Source organism: Benincasa hispida, chromosome 6, assembly GCF_009727055.1.
Source record: "Benincasa hispida cultivar B227 chromosome 6, ASM972705v1, whole genome shotgun sequence".
NCBI lineage: Eukaryota > Viridiplantae > Streptophyta > Magnoliopsida > Cucurbitales > Cucurbitaceae > Benincasa > Benincasa hispida.
In genome coordinates this window covers 39,414,370-39,438,375 of record NC_052354.1, presented here as the reverse complement: position 1 = coordinate 39,438,375, position 24,006 = coordinate 39,414,370, and the positions used below count along the sequence as shown (strand labels likewise).

The window sequence follows — 24,006 nt, the reverse complement described above, 5'->3', positions numbered from 1 at the left end:
GTGATGCGAACTTATGAGTGTATTGTATGAGGAAGGTGGAAAAATAGGGTACAAGTGTGAATGATGTGTTGATGATGCGTTAGTGATGCGAACTTATGAGTGTATTGTATGAGGAAGGTGGAAAAATAGGGTACAAGTGTGAATGTTGCGTTGATGATTTGTTAGTGATGCGTGTAGGGATGCATAACACTCCTCTTTACGCATTCAAGTTTTCCTGAATCGGATCCTAAGTAAATGTTGAATGAGTTTTTATCTACACTAAGTTTGTTGCGTGCGTACAAGAAGATACAAAAGGTCAAGTGGAAAGCAGGGGTTCGTATGAAAATGGTGTTTAGTGGAAGTGGTATGCGTCGATCTAAGTGAAATGTACACGTATGAGAATGTGGTGCAGATGGAAATGACTTTGTTTGCTTATCTCTAAGTATGTGTAGATGCGTTAGGTTTCTGCGTAATTTTTGTTCAACACTTCTCAATGCAAACATCACACAAATTCCTATCTAAAGGATGCATGCATTAATCACATAATGCAATAAAACGTCTAGTGCCTTTATCTCTAGATGTACCAAGCATTTTTTTACTTAATGCTTGTTTGCTTATTCTCTCGAATTATTCAAGCTAAAATAACTTTTACCAAGTAATTATGTTGGCTTAAGCGTTTAGAAATTGAACTTGCATGAAGTCATAGATGCATCTAACATATGGCAAGAAATAAGCAATAGCAAAGTGTAGCTGATCAAATATGTGAATTCATAAAGAACCAAATTGTCTTTACAATATCAATACTTAATCGAATAAGATGAAGAGAGTAGAATTAAGATGAAAAGAACCGCAGAGTACAATCTCTTGTCCTCCTTGGCTCAATTTAAATTCGTGTACAACCAACTTATGGAAGAAATGGAAGAAAGTTCTTTCTCGAGCTAGGTTTTCTTCATTCCTTGATCAACGGTGGAGATGGATTTTTTCCCTTTGTGTTCTTCTTATAGCAGTAGCAAAGCTGTAAATCTCTAGTTTTCGGATTATAAAAAATGAGTTGATTTCTCATTCCTACACCACCTTCTTCCTTGGCTGTGGATGATTCATCAAAGTATAAGGTGGATTTCTCTTCTGGTGGGATTTCATTTATTTATAGGTGTTGCTCTTCACCAGTTTGATGATGGGGCAGCATTAAATTCCATACCCTGGTCGGCCGCCTGACATTCAAACATTTTTCAGACTTCGTCAGTCAGATGGCCATGCTTACAAGTGGTGATTTGACACAAACAGCCTAAGTCAATGAACCTTTGTTGCGTTGAAATCCCTCCGACGCATGTCCATGCATTGACGTTGCCTGCGACACTTAGAATCTTTGTTGAAATCCTGCAATATAATATGCATGATGTAGCTTTCAGCAATAAACATTCTTTTGTACAAGTTTAGTAGTGTTTGAGTAATTCCATGTGTTTTCTCTAAAAATGATGAGATTTTATCATTAAAAACTCTAATTGTTCCACTTTTGAGAGACAATAACTTGTATTTCTACAAGTTATCGTCTCTCAACAAGTACTCTAGTAATCTTATTACTTGATCCGTGAAGCGTATGAAATGAATAATGAAAACCATTTTCATCTTTATCCATTAGTTAGCTATAAACCGTGTAAAACCACCCACTAAGATGGTTATTGGAGAAAACGAATTATTAATTATCTCATAATTAATATATTATAAATAAATATAAGAACTAACTTATCATATTATATTTATAAACTATAGTTTTTATATTTCATCATATGAAACATATAAACGATAGTTTTTTTTCTCTTTTTATGGCATTTACTATAAATCATATTTCTATTAATTCCAATCAAATAATGTATCAAATATACATCAAATCAATTATATCATATATAATTGAACTAATTTAATTATATCATATATAATCAAATTCCCTCTTGTTAATTTGAACATTTCAAACTAACCCAAAAACTGATTATCAACTTAAATCCATTGAGCTACCAATGGGACTTTATGGACCTGTAGCTTGAAGCTCCAATGGTATGTGAATAACTTACTAAACTCTTTAATCACGATATCCACCATCTGTTAACTGGCAGACACTCCATTAAAGACTGACAATTGCACTCTTCACACTACAGATATATTTCTGTGTCTATTGGATATAACCAATCAATAGTACGATGACCCTTCACAAATCGCTCATAAGTATAACTGGTCCAGTTTACCATTTTGCCTCTGTAGTTACATCTAACTCCTTAAGTACCACTGATTCTTATAATGAACAATAAATCATAGTCCTACTATGACTAAACCCTTCTCGGTCCAACAGAAGGTGTGGTGCCACATTGTTCAAGCCCCGGAATCAACCTTTAAAGGAGCAATTTATCTATTTACCCCTGCTTTGGGGAAGGAGTGAATTCCGTCTTATGTAGCTGAGTTCACAACTCCCCAATTAGACGAATCTCCAAAATGGTAGGTTTGAGTCGGCGATTTAGCCACTCGCAGCCATGCAAATCAAAGGACCGCTCTCATAGGTAGGAATTCACAACTCACTCAAGATTAAGGTCATGTTACCTATGGTCATCCTAGTGAAATGAATGTCTCTATCATGAACGACGTTATATAACGAGACTAAATATTTTGTGGTCTGGTCTTATACAAACTCCTTTATATACAACATCCCCACTCACATGTTTAATACACGAATGATTAGAATCAGAACATTTGTAGCACTTTACAACATTTATAACACCTACAAGCAGGCCATACTCGTAGTGTCACGAGGATACTTTATCCATATACTACAGACCATTTAAGTTATCACTTAAAGCATGATCCACTTGTATGTCTCCACATAAATGCTTAAGTTACAACGATAACCAGAGATCTTAGTTTATTGGTTTGTGGTTAATGCAATTAAAATATCTCATATTTCATAGATTGAAGTGAATAAAATATCTCATATTCTAAAGCACAAAACTGTTTGTTCATATAGATGTTTATAAACTACAGAACCCTATGAGATTTAGGGTATCAACCCCAATAAGAACATCCTAGATCTGAGCATTTCTTCCGATTGGAGAAGAAAGAAGACAGAAGAGATGAGGGAGAAGAAAGGGAGATGTTGCAAATAGTGAAGAGGTACAATTCGTGGGTTTGGCAACAGTGTTTCACTAGGGTTTACTTTCAACATAATTTTAGAGCTCCAACTAAAAATAGTTGGAGTCTCAAACATGAAGTGGGATATTATAGCTCACCCCATCCTACTTTACTCTTGGCCCAAACAACCCCTAAATGATATAAATTGAACTCTCAAATGTATACCATTATTATAATTTCTATAATTATATAAGTTGGAGAGTCTAATTTTAAGATTTATAAAAGTATGAGAGATCAATTTTTACGATTAAAAATTTGAGACTATAATTGTAACTACGATCGTACTTTATCTTTAGTCTTTGCACTTTGAGATATTTTTGCAATTTGAAAAAAGGGGGAATTTCTCCCATATTTGTTCCTGCAAAAAGAAAAACCCCAAAAGGAGAGATTCTTGGACAACAAACCATTGATTTCTCAATACAATTCACATTCTCACATCAAACTTTCCCCTCTCACCTCTCTCCTCTCACTTCTCACTCTCTTCATTAGAAATGGGTCAAGGCACTCCCGGCGGACTCAACCGGCAGGGCGGTCTTCCCGGCGACCGTAAACAAGATGACCCCAACAAGAAGGACAAGAAATTCGAGCCCGCGGCACCTCCGTCGCGCGTCGGCCGCAAACAGCGCAAGCAGAAGGGTCCTGACGCCGCCGCCCGCCTCCCGACGGTCACTCCCCACACCAAGTGCAAGCTCCGCCTTCTGAAGCTCGAGCGAGTCAAGGACTATTTGCTTATGGAGGAGGAGTTTGTTACCAATCAGGAGCGGTTGAAGCCTCAGGAGGAGAAGAATGAAGAAGATAGATCTAAGGTCGACGACCTTCGTGGGTCGCCGATGAGCGTTGGGAATCTGGAGGAGCTGATTGATGAGAATCATGCGATTGTGTCATCGTCCGTCGGTCCGGAGTACTATGTTGGGATCTTGTCGTTTGTTGATAAAGACCAGCTCGAGCCTGGATGTGCCATTCTTATGCACAACAAGGTAGGTTTTGTTGTAGTTGTTAATTTTGCAATATTTCGTTTCGGTAATTGGAAATTGCTGAAGAATTGGATAGACCTGCATTTTTTCGATGGATTGTTGCGATTTGTCTGTTTACTTTTCGCTACTCTTCGATTCTAGGTTATTAGGCTGTTGAATTTCTCTAAGTGGACAATCTCAGGTCAGGGTTGGTTCGCTTTGGGAAATATTGAACGAAAAATGAACCCTAGGTTAGGTTTTATGATGACACCGAGTTGGGTAAAATTGGCCTTTGTCTATGGTGAAGTGCAATATTGCATCCTGTTGAACATTGCTTTTCCGTGTTGTGTAATGTGGATGGTTTTTTTTTTTTTTTTTTCCACTTTACTCAGGTCCTTTCTGTTGTTGGGCTTCTTCAAGATGAGGTCGACCCCATGGTATCTGTTATGAAGGTTGAGAAAGCTCCATTGGAATCTTATGCTGATATTGGTGGTTTAGATGCTCAGATCCAGGAGATTAAAGAAGCTGTAGAACTTCCTCTTACTCATCCTGAATTATATGAAGACATTGGAATTAAACCCCCCAAAGGAGTTATACTTTATGGGGAGCCAGGGACAGGGAAAACATTGCTCGCAAAGGTATCCATTAACTTAGCCACACACACAAAATTGTGTTACTCTGGAAATTAGGATGATTATTGATTTAGCAACTGTGTAATACTTATTCCAACTCTCATGCTAGTGAAATGGTTATTAGAAGTGTTATATTTGCTCGGCATTGATTAATGAAAACATTGCTTGCAAAGGTATCCATTAGAATAGCCACACACACCCAAAATTGTGTTGCTCTGGAAATTAGGATGATTATTGATTTAGCAACTGTGTTATATTTATTCCAACTCTCATGCTAGTGAAATGGTCGTTAGAAGTTTTATATTTGTTCGGCATTGATTAATGAGTGAATTCTTTATTTTTTGAATATGCAGTAAAGTCTTTTCAACATAGGTTGTTCTTGACTTAGACTGTGTTATTAACTTGATTGTGTTCAGGCCGTGGCAAACTCCACTTCAGCCACTTTCTTGCGTGTAGTTGGAAGTGAATTGATCCAGAAGTACTTGGGAGATGGACCTAAATTGGTCAGGGAGCTTTTTAGAGTTGCAGATGATCTTTCCCCATCAATTGTTTTCATCGATGAAATTGATGCAGTTGGTACAAAGAGGTGTTCATTCTAGTGAAAATTATTGTGAAATTTTTTCTATCTTGTATTGTGTGTAAGCAGCATTCCTTATTGCATTGCACGTATTACTTGTTGGCCAGGTACGATGCTCATTCTGGTGGTGAGCGTGAGATTCAGAGGACCATGCTTGAATTACTTAACCAGTTGGATGGGTTTGACTCAAGAGGAGATGTTAAAGTAATTCTTGCTACAAATCGAATTGAAAGCCTTGATCCTGCCCTTTTACGACCTGGAAGAATAGATAGAAAAATTGAATTTCCCCTTCCAGATATAAAAACAAGACGACGCATTTTTCAGGTACTTTGAATATCTTTTTGCATGGAGAACCCCAAAACCCTTGCTTGCATGCGTCTTTGATTGCAATTGGCTTTTTATTTATTTATTTATTTATTTTTTCCTAATTATGTAATTTTATTAACTCTGCTGCTCATAAAATATAGATTCATACATCAAGGATGACACTAGCTGACGATGTTAACTTAGAAGAGTTTGTAATGACCAAAGACGAATTTTCTGGGGCTGATATCAAAGCAATTTGTACGGAAGCTGGCTTGCTTGCTCTAAGAGAACGTAGAATGAAGGTAAATACTATCGTACATAGCAACTTCATATAAACTTGTACAAGAAATTTGTTCTCTACTTATAAACATAGTGCATTTTAGCTGGTGATAAAGTTGATAATATCTGAAGATTGGTAGAAAACATTGAGGGCTTTCAGTTGTATATATATTAAAATGCTTGATAATATGCTTTCATGATCGATGTTTCCCAACTAACTTGCTTTGTACTTCAGGTTACTCATGCAGACTTTAAGAAAGCAAAAGAGAAGGTTATGTTCAAAAAGAAAGAGGGTGTTCCAGAAGGACTTTACATGTAATGGAGTCGGGACACTGATGCAAAAAATGTACACATTTCTATTGCTTGGTCTTGTTTCATAATTTTTCCCCCATTTAATGTCGAACACTGGCGATCTAGCCCCCGGTTACCTGGTTGTGACATTCCTTTTAGATTTAATGCTTTATACACGACAATTCGTTCGAGATGAATCAGGTGTGACTTTCTTTTTATTAAAAGAATGGGCCCTTTGCATTTATAACTTGAGATCTGTAATGCAGCTTTGAGAGAAGTACAACCAACAGCATGGAAGGTAGTATCATCCACAAAGTTGATATATTTTTCTGTGTATTGCAACTTTAATGATGGAGATTGGAGATTGGAGATTGATTGTTGGTAGGTTAGTTATCTTCTTTTAATATCCTTCATTTTAGAAGAAACAAATTTATTGAGGAATGAAATTACAGTGTTAGGGAGAGGAGAAATCCAGTCCCAAAGCAAAGAGCAGCAGAAAATTGTTTATGTTGCAAAGAGGCAGTGGGAGAGATTTATGTTAAGAGAGTGAGCCTTTAAGGATAAACAAAGTTAGTGGGGCTTCTTGTGATGTAAAATTCTAGGGTTGGGTTTGAATATTTGTAGGGAATATAGATGTCTTACATTCTTTAATTGCGGTCTTGTTTTAGTTAAAGAGAGATCTTCCGAGGGAAACTCGAATAGTTGTGTACTTGTTTCATGTGAGCTTGGGCAAGATGCATCACTATTTTAATCTTATAGATAGATAAAATATTAATGATGAATGTCTGTAAGATTAATAATACGTTGTTTTTACTTCCAAATTAAGTTATGGATGTTCTCATTATATATCTTTATATGGGAGTTTATAAATGGTCTATTTGTTTTTTGATGTTATCTATAAAAGATATCGACTAATCTTTAATATATATAGATGTTTTAATCTTGGATTATATTGATTGTTAGTTCTATTTAGTGCTTTGAAAACATTCCTTTTTTTTTTTTTTTTTAAATAAATGATGTAGCTTTGTGAGGGACATATTGATGTAGGTATGTAATGTAGTTACACAGACCTATATGTCCTTAGTGTTGACATGGATATTTATGGTTTTAGTTTTATCATTTGCCCGTCTTAGCTTAAAATTATTGACCGTAGAATTAGAATAACCACAATGGTCAAAATGGTCTTTTTCTTAAAAAATTATTAATTTCTTTTAAGGATTCATAATAGGTAGTACATAACTAAGATAATGATTCTATTATTATTAGAGTTTAATAATAAAGGGTTAGGAGGGGATGTGTAAGCCATGGTAGTCGTTTAGAAATTAGGGAAATTTTTTGGTCTTCATTAGGTTGTTAAAAATAAGTTTAAAAAGATCCTCGAATAACTTCCTACTATTATTTTCAATGATTATATTATATTTTAGATTAGAAGAACACTTTTTAAAAATCACATTCTCTAAAATTATTTTTTTTCTAATTTAAAATATCATATGATTATTTTTTAAAAAAATCATACAAAAATACTTTAAGGGTCTTTTATACTTATTTTTATAAATTTGGGGACTAAAGGTATATTTTGAAAACTCAAGAACCAACCTATTTTTTATAAATTTGGGACTAAAAAAGTACATTTTTAAAACTCAGGATCAAAATATACATATTCTTCAAAACTTAGAGACTAAAAAGGTAAATGTTCCTAAAAATTAATATCTTTTGACTTTCCTTAGTAACTAAATGAGTAAAGATTTGAAGGTTATCTTGTAAGATTAGTTGAGTAATTAAATTTTGTGAATATGTACTTGTGCGTCATTGGTATATGTTATACACCTGAATTTAGTAATTCAAAGGGGATGGCTTGGTAGCCATCCTGTTTGTGAAAAGGAAAAAATGGCAACAAGGACAGTGATATTTCAATACAAAAGAGAAGCACTTCAAATGAGACTATCTAATGAATTGTGAGAGAAGCTTTATGAAAAAGCAACATTTGAGCAATTTCTCCAACTTTGTATTTTGGGATGCTCCACTTAGTGATGTTTTTAGCTCCCATTTTGGTACATATGCAACAACCATCCTTAAATTTCTTCTAAACACAAAGGAGTGATGACCAATTATTTACATGACTTCCTTTGAAGCACATATCATTTTCTTTCAACTTCTTAACTTCTTGGTTGTGAACCTGTGGTTGAATGTAGTGAAATGTTTAAATTTTGATTACTATCCTTATTAGGTAACCAGTTTAGTCCTGCACACAAAGTTGTAATCTATAAACAGTATCAATATCATAACTGTGGAAATGTTTCCTTATTTCACTTCTATGCCATCCAGCCATCTTAGAAAGGTAAAGCTAGAAGTTGCTGAAGCAAAGCAAGCCAGAGCTTGACCAAAAAAAGAAAAGAAAAGAAAAGAAAAGAAACAAATGAAATAACAAGATGGTAATGTTTGTGATTTGGTACCGAGCAAGCCAGCTAAGATAGAGCTTGTGCCATTATCGAGCGATGAGACAACTGTTGCTCATAAAGCTCTCGGAAAATATGGTATTTAGCATCATGGTATACCTTCACCTTTGGGTCTGTAGACGGATAAATCACCTGCCAATATTGAAGCAAACCTTTAATGGTTGACTCTAGTCCGTTTAGTGCAATATTGAATGGTCTCTGTTCAAGAGGATACAACTAATTTCCTTGCTTATTCTGTTACTGAGAAAATAAACTAAGCTGAACGAGATTATGAGAAAACAGGAAAAGAACAATTTGATGCATACTTGACCAGCAGCATTCAGGGCTTTCATGGCTTCTTGTAGAGTAGAATACTTCCTAGCAGCCACGGCTCCAAGAATCGCTGCACCTAAGAGTACGGACTCGCTTTCCCGAGGTAAAATAATAGGACAACCTGCTCTTGATCACCAGAATTGGCAGGGTGTAAGATCTAAATGCCATCCAATATCCTTCTACACTAGGGTTTAATTTGTACTAAATATTTCTATATGGATACTTTTAGCCTCTCAGTAAATAGAAGAAAATCTACGAAAAATATCATAACAATAGAGAGATGAAACGCAACCAATAATATCGGCGTGCTCTTGAATGAACAATAAATTCTTTGCAAGGCCTCCACATGCAAGTAAAGTGTTAATCTGTTGGAGGAGAAGAAACAAAAGTAAGGAGATACTTGAAGTAAACTATAAAGAGTCAAAATTACATTTGAGGAGAAGGCATAGTGCTGAGATAAATACATAACTTGTGCCCAAGAACCACTTCAACTACACACAAAACATATGCATAAGGATATTCTACAAATACAAGCAAAACCATCTAGGGAGTGAGGTTTAGGATTGGGTTGTGTTCAATGCTTCAAGTTGGATAGGTCTTTCTAATGAGTTTTGTAATTATCCTTTCTTTTTTATTTCAGCCCATCAGAAAGTGCTAGCATTCAGTGGGTAAAGGAATGAAATAACTGTGGCATTAAAGTGAAAAAAGATAAGGATCTTTCTAACATAACACGAGATCACCACCACAAAGTTACGTGAAAGATACATGAGCAGAAGTAGAAAACTACACAATCTAAAAGGCCATTCGAATTAAACAAAATTAAAGGAAGTCAGATGGAAGAAGAGTATCTACACACACGCAATTAAATACCTAGTCATAATAAATAATATAACACTTTTTAAAAATTTTATTTTTATGAAAATAATTTTCTTTGAGAAAAAATGAAAGAAAATAAGGGCATAAAAAAGAAATCAGCTCATAAAAGGAAGTAACATCCACTATGCAAAATAATACCTACATAATAGTTATAAAAAGTTTTCAAAATTGAAGCCCAGGAAGAGACATGAAAACGAACGAGAGACTAGATAACTAATATAACATTGGCAGGTATCCAATCCCATTTGTCTAGGGAAAGGAAAAAAGAACAGATCAGTTCACCATACCTTATGACCATGGGAATTGCAGTGCTCCACAATATGGCGTGTACCATATGCAATAGCCTGTACGGTGGCAAGGTACAAAATCGAAAGCTGTTGCTCACTTGTGTCGAGTGTTAAGCCATAGATCACTCCTTTTGCTTTTGGATCCGAAATAGGAGACCTAATCCATGATGCAATCAAGTTCATTGATAATCTCTAGAAGGGAAAGGAAGAAAAAGAACTCCCGGAAGAAAGACTCGGCAAAATGTCTGTCATCCATTCACCTATTTCCATGAAAATCAGGAAGTATATGTATATCTTCAGTCAAAGCAGCAAGAAATGGCCTCTTCAGATCAACCACCAAATTCTCCAACAACTTGTTCAAAATATCAAACACAGAGACATCTGAAAGATTAAAATTTAAAAAGAAAAAACAAAAGAGAAGATGGATAATTCCAGATTAGACACAATCATTTAACTTTTAAGTATACCCTATTTTAACCACAGTAGATGGAATTAATATTAAAATAAAATAACAAAAAAGTCATACTTTTCGAAGCAGCACGATTTGCAAGACTAGGAGAGGCAACATGATTTTGAATTATGTGATCAAGTAGAGCACCGGTAGCACTCTGACCACCTTCAGTGAGCCAATACTCAGGTACCATTGCTGACATTATTTTTAAAAAAATCATATATCATATACGATTTTCATTGAAAAGATAACAATCACATGATCACAAGAAAAAGAAAATGTTATAGCACAAACAAGAGTTGGGATTAGAAAAAAACTACTGCAATAAAACTGTTCCCTCTTTCCTGGGGAAAAGAAATAGATGTTTAATATAATAAATTTAAACTCAGCAACAGTGACTGGAAAATAACAAATTGTTGTTTTGGTATCAGTAATAATTGGCACAGAACATATCCATGCAAATTTTGATGGTACAAGCATTTTGATTATCCCATTTAGAACATAGTCCACATGCCCCTTTCCTCCTCACCATGCTACTATTTGAAATGAAAAACTTGACAACAAAAATGTTGGAATTAATTTAACCCATACCTGACCAAAACGGTCCCCATACACCGGGAATAAAGAGCTTATCCCTTGAGACAGCCATATGGCAGGTAGATGTTCCACAAACCAGTGCCATACGATGCAATATCATCTCCTTATCGAACTCTAGAACAGTTATTTTCAATACGAAAGAATGAGATATAATAAGGAAAAAAGATGAAAATAGATAGGATAAGCCACAACCTTTAGGTTCAGAATCTTGCACAGGTATACTTTCCAACACCCCAACTCCACCTGCATGAGCATCAATCAGTGAAATACCAACAGGGATCCCAGCAACCAAACCCAGTTCCTGATAAGCACAGAGAAAAAATAATTTAATGAAATAAAAAATGACTTTGAAGATGAAAATTTTGTATCAACAGTTTAACACCCCAGAGCAAATTCTACTTTCCCCACATTATCAGATATACGTGGATGTTTGCAAAATTGAAAATTTCAGAATTCTAACCAAGTCAAAATTTTGAGTAAAATATTTCTTACCTTTGCAGCTACTGGAGTCAGACCAGAACCCAAGGGGTGGCCGGGGAATGCTACACTTCTTCCTAATGACATTATACATTGTTAACTCTGTAAAATCGACAACTGAGTTGCAACAAATAAACCAGTTCTACGGTATTGGTACGATAAACAAAAAGTATAGAGTAATTGAGTACAATCCCATACACATATGCATTGATGAGAAACTTCCTTTGCAATCAAAAGGTAAATTATAAGAGAGAAACTTGCATTTCTTCTTAAAGGAAATAATGTACAGAGAGTGTTCGATACAAGAAATAAATCAAGAAAAAAAGAAGTTTAAGTTTTTCCTAATGGAGACTATTGAGCAGAGAGGGAAAAATAGTTCAAGCAATGTAAAAGATAGTTCTGCACTCGGAACACATCAGTGCTAGAAATTCAAGTATTTCATCAATCAAATCACTCAACCAAAATATATTTATAAGTAATTCATACAGACCTATTTTTGCATGGTGACCATCAATAAGATCCCTTAATCCAATTTCCTCCCAGAAATCATCATCCCATCCACAAGCCTCCATATTTCGGGAATCCTTTTCATTGTACTGTGACATGTGTGCATGGCCAAGATAGGTCCATTTGCACACAGTGGTGCAAAGACTGCGTGTATCATCACCTGTGGCCCTAGAACATGCAGATAACGACTTGAAGGTATGAAAGATATCGAAAATTAAGATTAAACAAAAGCAAGAGGTTTGGCTATTTCTTTACCTATATGACAACCAATCACTCAAGTCCATCCACCTGAACACCATCGACCATGTATCTGGTAAATTTTCTTTCACCCAAAGAAGCTGCAAAAATAATCTGTATCATAGCATATTCCATGACTGTGAATCTGTAAAAAAAGGCATATCATGCACTTCATCTCAATAGTCAAAGACCAGATGATAAAACAGGAAAGTAGAAAGTGGAAACGGAAGAGAAAAAAAAAGAGCAGAAAGTGACTGAATCTATAATAAAAGGTGCATCATGCACGTCCTCTCAATTATCAAACACAAGCATACAAAACAGAAAAGTGAAACCGTGAGAATTGAGCTCAAAGAAAAGTTACTATGATATAAAAGCATTCATTACACTCACGGAAGATCTAACTAATACAATCGTATAAAGTTTGTTGTATGAAAGAAGTCAAAGGCATTCAATGATGAAGATAGATTTGTTTATGGAAAAGACAACAATGAAGATAGATCATGAGAATAAATGTTTTATTTTAGCAAAATTTTATCGTTACTTTCCATTTTCATTTTCTAACTTCAATAATTATACAGCCTAAGGGTGTGTTTGGCCAAGGAGGTGGGAAGTAGGAGTTGTGAACTCCACTCCTTGTTTGGCCCAAGGAGTTTGTGGGTCCCAGTGTCTCACTACTGAAAAAACACAATTTTATACCTTATCAACTCTTTATACAGTGGGACCCAGAAGTTCACAACTCCTTAGACTTCATAACTCTTTGGAGCTCACTATTCCACTCCTGGCCCCAAACACCCCCTAAGTAATTACCACAAATGGGGGGCATTTTTGTAAAACTCAAGGAGCATAAATTTCAGAAATACTTTTTCACTAAATAAATGAAAAATGGTTCCGTTTTAGAAGCAAATATGTATAGCACAAAAATAACAATGGGATCAAATATCAATTTGGATACCTTCGGAGGCTGCATCTCAGGGGAAAGTGATCCACCACAGTATTGTAGTACTGGTGAATTGAAAGAATTGATCCTTTCAGCCTGCTCTACAGCTCTATGATCCATCCACACTATTACATTTCTTCTTGAATCACCACTCCAAGATACTGTAACTGGTGAACCATCAGCATCAACTGCAACTGCAGACAAACCATTTCAAATGAAAATTTGTAAAGGCTGCCATCAAATGCCAATTAAAGGAGGAACTTTTATCTTGTGAGTCAGTCTTTAATAGAGCAAGATAAAATAACCGACTAACATACAGACCAAGAGAGCAGGTGGCAGCAAATCCAAGACCCTTCACTTCCTCCCCCGCGACGTTCGCCTTGGAGCATGCTGATTTCACTGCAGCACAGACTGCATGCCAGATATCTGTCGAGGATTGCTGGTTTGAAATAGAAAATTCATAAATAATCATGCAAGCCCAACATACTTTTGGGTGGGCAGTTATATTATCAACTGTTTTTGTTCTTGTTCTGTGGGCAGAAGCAAGCTACCATAACATTTTGAAACTTATAATACAACTCTAGGATTTCTACAAAGTTGTTACTGACTTTTTGACAATGGCTGGACAGGTTGAGTAACATGATTGCCATATGGGTTCATGTTGGCTACATATAATGCAATTTTTATTTCTGATCTGCCTAGTACCAATTGAGAGCAACTCAGTATGAACATTACCTCGATACAATTTCCATCTTTCCAAATTTGTATTGGGCTGCTAGAAGAACCCAAAAGCTTCCCAGTCTCATCAAAAATTCCTAAAACATAAGTCCATAACAATAAATTTTAACAGTCAAAGAGGGAAATCTGAGGAACCAGAACTTGGACAGGAAGATTAACAAAACATGGACTTCAGTTTTTATTGTTCATTGAAAACAATACATAAAGCATTCTAGGCGCTTAATTCTTCCACAAACTAATCCCAAAATCTACTTTCTATCCAAATTCCCTAATCCTCTCTATGTGTAATATGCTCTCTTCCCCCTCAACTTGGCTAGCAAACAATCAACTACCTAGCTCATATGCCTACTACCTAACAACCCTAGAAACTAACTACTAGTTAATCATAAGCTGTCAAAACAAGCCAACAATGTCTTTTCAAGTACTTTTCAATGGTTGAGAAGCATCCAATTGAGTCCCCAACCAAGCAAACAATGGAGCCCAAAACTAACTTCTCTACATACAACACTCTCTCCCACCATAACTTGGCTAACAAAGTTCCAACCAACAACTAGTGGTGGATTTAGTATGGGCCCAGTGGGCTTGAGCACTCCTCAACTTTATACTTTATATATATATATATATAAAACTAGCATAGTATCAAAACCGCTAGTTAGCCTAGTGGTAAATTTGCCTTTTAGCCCCCTCTACACTTAGGTTCAAGCCACACTCATTAAATTTATTTTTACTAAACTATATAAAGCCCCCCGTCAACAAAATTTCAGGATCCGCCATTGTCAACAACACCTTTGGCTGCTAACCTAAGAAGCACACTTACGGATATGACACGACACGGACAAAATGACACGTCATTTTCTAAAAAAAGTAGGGCATGGGCACGGCAATGCACATTTATCAAAATACAATCTTTTAAAAAGATACTTATCATTTTTGTATAAGTAGAAAATTTAAAGTCAATAGGTGAATCAGTTATATGCTTAAAAAAGGAGTCTGAGGCATTTCACTCTCAAATTTGAATCAAACTCAAGTCTTTGATACATGTTTAACAAACAGTTGAATCTATATTGGCTTTGTACAGCTAGTATCAAACATATTCATTGTTCCATCGAGTGTCTGATACGTATCAAACAAATATTGGACATATCAGTCACAAACACATTAGCCAAACTAAAGTGGTTGTGCCTCTTAGATCACCTATATAAGTGTAAAACTCTCTCCCACTGTCCAACACCCTTAACAATTCTTAGTACATAGAACCAATATAGACAATCAATTGATCCTTTAAGTGCAAAAACGCATACAGTACAACACAGACAGACTTTCAATGCACCCAATTCAGACCCAGAAACGCAATTAAATCAAATGAAAACAATATCGATTGGTAAGCCAAACAAAGAGAAGCAAGGAAATGGTGAAACCTGCGCGAGCGCTGCCGGTGCCAACGTCGACGCCGAGGAAGACCGGTCGAAAGGGAATGACGGGGTCGGTTACAGAAGCCATTCCGACGACGGAGGAAGGGAGGCGAGTAGGAAGCGATTGGAAACGATGCTGCTGACCAAGCAATGGAGCAGTCTCGGACCAAGAATTTCTCTTGGCGGACATTTTTGCTTTAACTCGTGGATTTGTCGTATGTATAATCTGGATTTTTGTGTGTTTATCTGCTAATCATTTATGATGAATCAATCCTGTTCATGTTAATTAGGGCATTAATTATGTTTGTGATTCATTGTTCTAATTCATCAAATCCAAACGATAGGGCTAAAGTTGGTTATGAACTTAGGGAAAATTTGTGCGGATGACCCAATTTTTGGGTCTAAAATGTCAAATGACCCATTTTTCAAAAATAATGTCAATTGATCATTTACTTACATCATCACGATATGAGATTACAAAAATGCCCCTCTAGTCTATATGATACTCATGTGCTCAAACTCAACGTTTGTCCCACTCCACTCAAAATTATCGTGCAAGTGTCGTTCAACCTTGCTCTGCAAAACCATCGTCCATCTACTGCCGTAATTGAAGTTCTCTACTGGGTTAGTGAATTTAATTTTTGTCTTCCATGTTGTGTTGCGTCTGTTTAGGTTGGTTTCGTTTGATCAATCGTCACATTTATAACTGGTTTCGGGGTTTAATCGGTCGCGTCTATTTTTTATTTTGGGTTTCGATGTGTTCTGCATTGGTTGAGGATGAAGAAGATATAGTTAGAGTCAGACAAGGTAGTGGACGAGTTTTGCAAGAGCAAGATGGGCTAGATCGAGACGCAAAAGCGAGATGGGCTAGAGCGAGATGGGATAGAGCGAGACGAGGGAAAGCGAGATGGGCGAGAGCGAGATTAGCGAGAGAGAGACTTTAACAGTAGTTTTTGTTAGTGATTTTTTAGTACAAACTTGTTAACTGATAAATTGAATGTTCATACAATGCAGGAGTAATTTAAGATGTCAAAATCTTTGAAAATTCGTGAAGTTGATAGGTTTCCCGGGCAAGTAACGTGCCTGACTCACGTTGCCAATGCCAACAAGATTGTAAAACAGAAGCTTACCGGAAGACAGTTAGAGATGTTCAAGAAAACAGTTTTTGGTCGCTTTGTAGACATTGAACTTGTATTCAACAACCCACTAATCCACCATATGTTATTGAGGGAAGTGAAGAAGTCAGAAGTAGACTCGATTAGTTTATTTGTCAAAGGAAAGGTCATCACATTTTCGAAGGACGACTTTTTATTGATCACTGGTTTGTGGCGGTCTCCTACGCGAGTTGTACGAAGTGAGGAGTCCTTACAAGAACTTTTGACGAGGTACTTTGGTAATCAGTCGACCTCAAACGCATTCCACTTGAATTTACTTGAAGAAGAATACAGAAAATTGGTATTTGAAAATGACGATGATGTTGTTAAAATTACCCTAGTATATTATACAGAGGTTGCAATGATGGGTAAAAACAAGCAAAAGAATGTTGTTGACCATACTCTATTTGACGATGTTGAAGACATAGATTACTACAACAATCTTGATTGGGGTACAATTATTTGACAGAGGACATTCGACATCTTGAAGACCGCACTGAATGACAAGGTTGGTTTATACAAGGAGAGGGTGAGGGGAAATAAAAATTATGTTGTGAAGTACTCGCTTCGTGGATTTCCCCAAGCATTCCAGGTAGATGTTCCTTAACTTAACTTTATCTTTGGTTTAACATTAATATAGTCATAAATTTGAGTTGTTTGGATTTAGGTGTGGACGTACGAGATTCTATCGTCAATAGCAGGGAACGTTGCCACTCGAAAGAGCAAGGTAGTTGTGCCTCATATATTACGGTAATCATGCTCCCACTCAGTGTCATTCAAAGCACTCGAGAGAGACATTTTTTAGTCTCAAAATGTAAGTGTAATCTATGTAGCCACAATATGTTTATTCGGTAGTTAAAATGTACACTAACCATCTTATCGGGTTCCTTAATGCAGACAAAAGTCAAAGAGGGTCTTGTCATGTCCGATGCTGAGAAGGAGTTTTGGGACACCCCAATTGATAGACAGGCCGTAAGACAAGCACACTCCGATATCGAGAGTTCAGAGAGCTCTAGTAGTTCAAAGAGTGGTAGTAGTTCAGAGAATAGTTCAGAAGGTTCGGAAGGTGAACAATAGGGTAATTTAGAAGGTGGAGTGAGTGTGAAGGCTGTCTCTTATACACATCTAGATGTGTATAAGAGACAGGTGACGTACGTCCTGAACCTGAAGAGGAGTGTTCTGTCTCGGAGGTTTCGGGCCACAGGGAGGGAGGCAATGTTGATCCTGATGTATATTCGAACCTGTAGAGCATTGACAGCTCAATATCGAGCTTGGATGCCCGTGTATCGAACTTGGAGACGGACACGAGAGACATGAAACTATTTTGTCTCTATTATAGTCTATGAAGGGTCCCACGGTGTTTGAGGCGACGAGGTCTTCCACTCCACAGACAGGCCACGATGGCACCATGTCCCCCATCCCGACTCTATCTCGGTCACCCACCCAACCTTACGTAGGTCACCTACCTCACCTCCACCTAAGTCACCTACCTTATCTCCACCTAAGTCACTGATCCCACCTCTACCTCTCAATTCATCTGTACAGCTTGATATCACGACCTCCTCTAACACCCTACATCTCAATTCACAGGTATGATCATTATGTGATTCGAAAATTTCTTTCTTCATATTTGTTATTCAACATGTTCACCATTTTATTATATTTGTAGGTTATGGTCGAGAGTAGAAAAACAACACGTAAAAGAAAGGCCGTTGATAAATACACAGCTCTTGTCGAACCAAAAAAAAAAAATAACTTCCTTTAGATCGTCCAACTATTAAATACCCTCTTCTTAAAGTACCTACGATACAGTTTAATGCGACGATCCAATACTCCTTGAAGCATGAGGTTCCAGCTGCTATATTCAAGGAAATGGTGAACTAGATTGCCGATAAGAATACGAACAACGAGGTTTGAGAAAATGCAGTTCAACCATTATCCAAATCCTTTTTCCAGGAGTTGATTGAACCAAGTTCATGGGTTGAGTGTGACGTAAGTTTACGATCCTTGTCCTTTTTACCAAGTACATACAGTTTACTCCCCTCTCCCAACGTATATCTTATTCTGGATGCAGACCCTAAATATCCTATTTCAATTCATGAAAGATAAATTCTATAGGCGACTAGACATGTGTATGGCTCGCTTCACCATCCTGCCAATTGGAATAACGGTAACCATTTACTGCAGTTTTGAATAGGAATACGTTGGTTGACTATTATGTATTTTTAATGTTCTTTTCGCAGTGTAGAGTAATCTAAATTCTCGAGATGGGGTCTACAAACATATTAAGAATAAGTCGACTCTGCATGCTGCCGTAGCATGGGGGGAAGAGACATTACTGGATTATGTCATGGATAAATTTGATGTCAAGTGGTCAGATGTGGACTTTGTATATACGACAACAAACATCGATCAACATTGGATGTTGATAGCATTCAATCTAAATAGAGGTTGGTTGTTCGTATTTGATTCACTATTTTCCATAACATCGAAGAAAAAGCTAGAGTCTTTCCTTGAACCGTTGACTTACACCCTACCATCGCTTCTTCACTACTGTGACTTGAAACGTTGGAAGTCGGACATCGAAACGTCTCGTTGGAAGATATCCCAACCTACCTCTACGAATACACAACACGGTTGTTAGATTATGGAATATTTGTTGTAAAATTCTTAAAACGTTTATTGACGGGTAGTGCCCCATCTGTAATAACTCAGGATAAAATGATTGACTATAGGATGCAATTGGCATGTCAATTGTGGACGAACACTCCATATTATTGACGTACATGTATATTATGTATATTATGTATATTATTAATGTAATTTTACTAACATGTTGCTTAAATTGTTAGTGTAGAACTACCACGAATATAAAAGATTCATTCATGAATAGCCAACAAGTTAAATTAAACTTATAAAAGGGAAAGCGAGATAAGCGAGACATTTGAAGAGATTCATGAATAGACAAACTTTAGTAATCAAACTTATAAGCAAGACATTTTAAAAGGGATTACAAGTGAGAGCGAGATTAACGAGAGCGAGATTCAGAGAGTGAGACGTTTCCAGAATGGTTCACGAATAGCCAACAATTTAATTACACTTATAAAAGGGAGAGCGAGATAAGCAAGACATCTGAAGGGATTCATGAATAGATAAACTTTAGTAATCAAACTTATAGGCGAGACATTTTAAAGGGATTACAAGTGATAGCGAGATTCACGAGAGCAAGATTCGCGAGAGCGAGACATTTCCAGAATGGTTCACGAATAGCCAATAATTTAATTACACTTATAAAAGGAAGAGCGATATAAGTGAGACATTTAAAGAGATTCATGAATAGACAAACTTTAGTAATCAAACTTATAAGCGAGACATTTTAAAAGGGATTACAAGTGATATTGAGATTAGGGAGAGTGAGATTAGTGAGAGCGAGATTGGCGAGAGTGAGACATTTCCAGAATGGTTCACGAATAGCCAACAATTTAATTAACCTTATAAAAGGGAGATCGAGATAAGCGATACATTTGAAGAGATTTGTGAATAGACAAGTAACACATAGAAAATTACAATTTTGATGATTAAAGTGGCACATAAAAAGTTACAGTTTTGAGGATTCGTGAATAGACAAGTGGTACATAGACAATTACATAGACAAGTGGCACATAGACAATTACAATCAACCGACATTTGAGTCATTTGGATTAGAATCAGTAGGTCACCCAGACGTGAGCAGTTCACTGTAGTTTTGCCGATTATGCTCGTAGTTCCCACACATACCATATTTTATTTGTCTGCGTTATTCTCCTCTTGATGATATTCTTTGTACTCTTCGTCGCTTGACCTGTACCACTTTTCTAGGAGGTGAAATATGCTTTTCCACATATCCTAGAGGTCTCTTCCATTCAGATATGTGACCGAGTGGATTTACAGGCTCTGCATAAGCAGCCATGAGGGAGTCAATGCTATAGAATGGACTGCACAAACCATGGATGAGGATGTTTCGTTCTCGCGCAGCCAAAATTGCATGCGAACATGGGATACCGAGTGAGTTAATTCCTTGCATGTGCATTCCTTCGTATGGAGGTTCACAATACCGTCCAATTGATTGTCCCGCACATGGATCCTATAACAATCAATCGGCTCAACTCGATATCGCCTGCCCTTGTCACACTCAGTTGCTAATCGGTTTTCACAGTAGTCCGAGTGTGATGTCGTTCGAGATGCCCAATAATTTCTTTATTCATAAAACCATGATTGGATGAGCCCTTGAACCTGTTCCAACAAGCACATTATCGACAGCCGTTGATATTCTTTGGTTAATGAATTGAAACACTTTGCACTATTGGATGTCATGTTATCGTATCTTCGTTCTGTTTGGTAAACACGTGCCTACCTTTTAAGACCAATATCCTCCAAATATTTCGATACTGCACCCTTTCGAAAAGTACGTAGTTGGTCCCAGTGTGCTTAGAACTCTGACATGCGAAATGCCCTGGCTGCATCCTTGAACATCCCAACGATCGTGTTATCCTTAAAGTTAGAAAGAATATTAGTTTCTAGGTGGTAGGTGCACAATCCATGAAATGCTGTGGGAAAAACTGCACGAATGGCATTGCCAATGGATACCGCTCGATCGGACACAAACACCAAGTTAGAGGGTTCTCCAATGGCACACTTCATGTTCGACATAAACCACTTCCAAGCTCGACCAGTTTCATTATCCACTATGGCATATGCTAGTGGGTAAACTTGGTTGTTGCCATCCATGGAGACGCCGAACAACTTGGTCCCTTTGTATTTTCCTTTCAGATGGGATCCATCAACAATTATCACAGGTCGACAACTTGAAAAACCTTTAATATAAGGTCCTAACGCCATAAACATGTACTTGAAGTGGACATCATTTTCAAGTTCAATTTCAAACCTTGTACCTAGATTCTCCATCTTTAATGCCTCACCATATGCATGTAAAATAGCGTACGACTCTTCTGGAGTACCCCTAGCGAGAGCATAAGCGGTTTCCCTTGCACGCCACGTCTTATTGTAACTTATGTTTATGCCGTACTCTTTCTTCATATCCTCAATGATATGACGAGGTTTATAAACACGTCCTACGCCTGTAAACTTGTCTTTGATTAGTTCACCAACTACCAAGCCGTTGCTTGTCTATGGTCATGATTTAAAATTCCAATAGAACATGTGTGCGACCGCATATACTTCGTGATCTTAAATATGTCACACCCTGGAATTTTCACTGCACGAAGGCTCCACTTACAATTATCCTCTATAAATTTAAGAGTAAACAAAGACTTAGTTGACTTCCTTACCTTATATTCAAAATTATTGTTTATGGACAGAATAGACAATCTCATTTTTAAATCACTCTTACTCAAAAAAATTTGACCAACTTCAACATCTGTCTCAGATGAAAAGGTGCCAATTCCCCTCTATGACATGAAGACATGGAATTCAATCCTGCTGATCTCTCGGTAACAACCATTGCAGGTCTATGCACCTCTGAAGGACCACAGTCCATAGAATTCAATCCTATTGATCTTTCATTATCAACCATGAAAGGATCACGCTCTTCTGAAGGACCACAATCCATAAAATTCAAGTCTGCTGATCTCTCATTACCAAGCATAGTCCGTTACATTGAGTTTCTCTTTCCACGTCCACTGCATAAATGTTGTCATTGTCTACTGATAATGTTGATGGTTGAATGTTCATAGATAATGGAATATCACCCTCTTCTCAATTAAGCTCATATGATGCCTCGTATTGTCTATCTACACCTATACCATCATTACTCATATTCACATTTTCGTCGTGGTATGATTTTAGCGTCACATATAGCTGAACTCTAGAAAGATTGTCCTAAAAAAGAAGGAAGTAAACATCACCGTCATTCCGTATGTACTGTGGAGGGGCTCCAACATACAAATTTTAGTTCTCATCCCAATGACCTCCATATCGAATTAGTACACACTTTTCTATCATCCTATAAAGCAAGAGAACATTTTTCATTAAGTAGATAGTAATACACATGGATCTCTCTTGCTGTTGCTCCCAAGTGCTCCCGCTCTCGCGACTCTCACTCCCAATTTCTCTCGCTCTCGCTGTATCTCGCTCTCGCGCCTTGATGCGTTATGTTATGCGATGAAATAATGGAGTAGAATGCGATGGTGGAATATGCGTTGTGCAAACAAGTTTTCTCAGCAAGTATAAATCCTACTGAGTTGCCTGGTAAGCCAGGGTCGAACACAGCGATTAAGGAAAACAGTATGCAATGGTAATTTTGGATCACTTTATGGTAAAAAATAAATCAATGGGTTAGTTGGTTTGTTGTTTAAGGTATAAAATGTATGTGACGGATTTGAGAAAAGAGTAATTATGCGACAAATACACTGAGTATGTAGAGGAACGGGTTGAGAAGATCTTTAGCTAGCATTTCCTGGGAATGCATTCAAGCTATGCGATCATGCGACAGCAAATCATTTTCCAATACAAATGTGATAGCTCCTAATTTTAGGACGCATGAGATGAATGCGGTAATGTCTATAGAACTTATTCCTAAGTCTCTACTTCTTGCATATGCAATGACGATGCATACAAGAACAAGGCGACCGCATACAATGATATCCTATCTCTAGGGTGCATGCGATGCGTTAATAGCAAACAAAACTTATTCCTAAGCTTCTATCTCTTGACTATGCGATTCTAACCTGACTCTTCCGAGCCTAGATTCTAATCTGACTTTTCCAAGCCTAGATTCTATCTTTAGACTACCCTCTTGAGTATCTCTAATGGACGAATGATGCATACATAATACAAGATAATCACATAAAATGAAGATCTCAGGTTATGCTAGCTAAATGCTTCTCAACCCATTTGACAGATTTAGCTACTCATGTGTAATGTATAAAGAGTGGACAAATATAAAGATGCAATTTCCATTTTATAAATAGGTTCAGAGTACAAAATGACAATGAAAAATAAGGATAGAGAGCCTGGTAGCAATTCCTTGCTTCCCAAGGCTTTTACACTGTGTTATCTCTATTCTGCCCAAAGATGTTCTTGCTTCCGCAAGAGTTGGCCCTCTCTCTGATTTCGACGCTCCCGGCACTCTTTCGAGTTCACTGGGATGATCTCTCGGTGTAATCTCCCTGTACTTGCTTCCACCTTCTAAGTAAAAGAAAAACTATGAACAAGGCTACTTTTATCTTTATGGTGAATTCTGTAAACTGAGCGAACTCTTTCAGTGAAGGTGACCTTCGGTATTTATAAAGCTTCAGGGTGAAAAGCTTTTTCTCTCTTATGATTGCACTGATGGGATGACATTAATTCTCTGTCTGATGCGCCGAATAATTGTCA

The 24,006-nt window shown here is 37.0% G+C and overlaps 3 protein-coding genes across 3 annotated transcripts; 1 reads left to right on the top strand and 2 right to left on the bottom strand.

Annotated features, from left to right (window-relative positions):
- Window positions 1–3,531: 3,531 nt before the first annotated feature.
- On the top strand, window positions 3,532–6,560 carry LOC120080287 (26S proteasome regulatory subunit 4 homolog B). Its single transcript, XM_039034915.1, has 6 exons — window positions 3,532–4,130; window positions 4,499–4,744; window positions 5,155–5,324; window positions 5,423–5,639; window positions 5,783–5,923; window positions 6,136–6,560. Exons 1-6 carry the CDS (start codon window positions 3,645–3,647, stop codon window positions 6,217–6,219), a joined length of 1,344 nt encoding a protein of 447 aa, XP_038890843.1. The 5' UTR covers window positions 3,532–3,644; the 3' UTR covers window positions 6,220–6,560.
- A 1,820-nt stretch (window positions 6,561–8,380) lies between these two features.
- On the bottom strand, window positions 8,381–15,698 carry LOC120079338 (FGGY carbohydrate kinase domain-containing protein). Its single transcript, XM_039033500.1, has 15 exons — window positions 15,485–15,698; window positions 14,064–14,143; window positions 13,650–13,767; window positions 13,344–13,522; window positions 12,410–12,492; window positions 12,138–12,322; window positions 11,663–11,724; window positions 11,363–11,471; window positions 11,165–11,284; window positions 10,649–10,768; window positions 10,383–10,503; window positions 10,123–10,279; window positions 9,252–9,324; window positions 8,953–9,080; window positions 8,381–8,779 (listed from the first exon to the last, which is right to left on the bottom strand). The coding sequence occupies exons 1-15, from the start codon at window positions 15,666–15,668 to the stop codon at window positions 8,657–8,659; spliced, it is 1,842 nt and encodes a 613-aa protein (XP_038889428.1). The 5' UTR covers window positions 15,669–15,698; the 3' UTR covers window positions 8,381–8,656.
- A 5,401-nt stretch (window positions 15,699–21,099) lies between these two features.
- On the bottom strand, window positions 21,100–21,708 carry LOC120079232. Its single transcript, XM_039033394.1, has one exon. It carries the CDS (start codon window positions 21,706–21,708, stop codon window positions 21,100–21,102), a length of 609 nt encoding a protein of 202 aa, XP_038889322.1.
- Window positions 21,709–24,006: the final 2,298 nt, after the last annotated feature.

What these genes read in the sequence shown, in the direction of transcription:
- LOC120079232 (XM_039033394.1), bottom strand. Translation starts at nt 21,708, where the DNA reads ATGAAGAAAGAGTACGGCATAAACATAAGTTACAATAAGACGTGGCGT.
- LOC120080287 (XM_039034915.1), top strand. Translation starts at nt 3,645, where the DNA reads ATGGGTCAAGGCACTCCCGGCGGACTCAACCGGCAGGGCGGTCTTCCC. An exon ending in CAAGACGACGCATTTTTCAG is followed by an intron (nt 5,640 to 5,782) that starts GTACTTTGAATA and finishes CATAAAATATAG; the next exon opens with ATTCATACATCAAGGATGAC. An exon ending in TAAGAGAACGTAGAATGAAG is followed by an intron (nt 5,924 to 6,135) that starts GTAAATACTATC and finishes TTTGTACTTCAG; the next exon opens with GTTACTCATGCAGACTTTAA.
- LOC120079338 (XM_039033500.1), bottom strand. Translation starts at nt 15,668, where the DNA reads ATGTCCGCCAAGAGAAATTCTTGGTCCGAGACTGCTCCATTGCTTGGT. An exon ending in TGACTCCAGTAGCTGCAAAG is followed by an intron (nt 11,472 to 11,662) that starts GTAAGAAATATT and finishes TGTGCTTATCAG; the next exon opens with GAACTGGGTTTGGTTGCTGG. An exon ending in AGAGCACGCCGATATTATTG is followed by an intron (nt 9,081 to 9,251) that starts GTTGCGTTTCAT and finishes GATCAAGAGCAG; the next exon opens with GTTGTCCTATTATTTTACCT.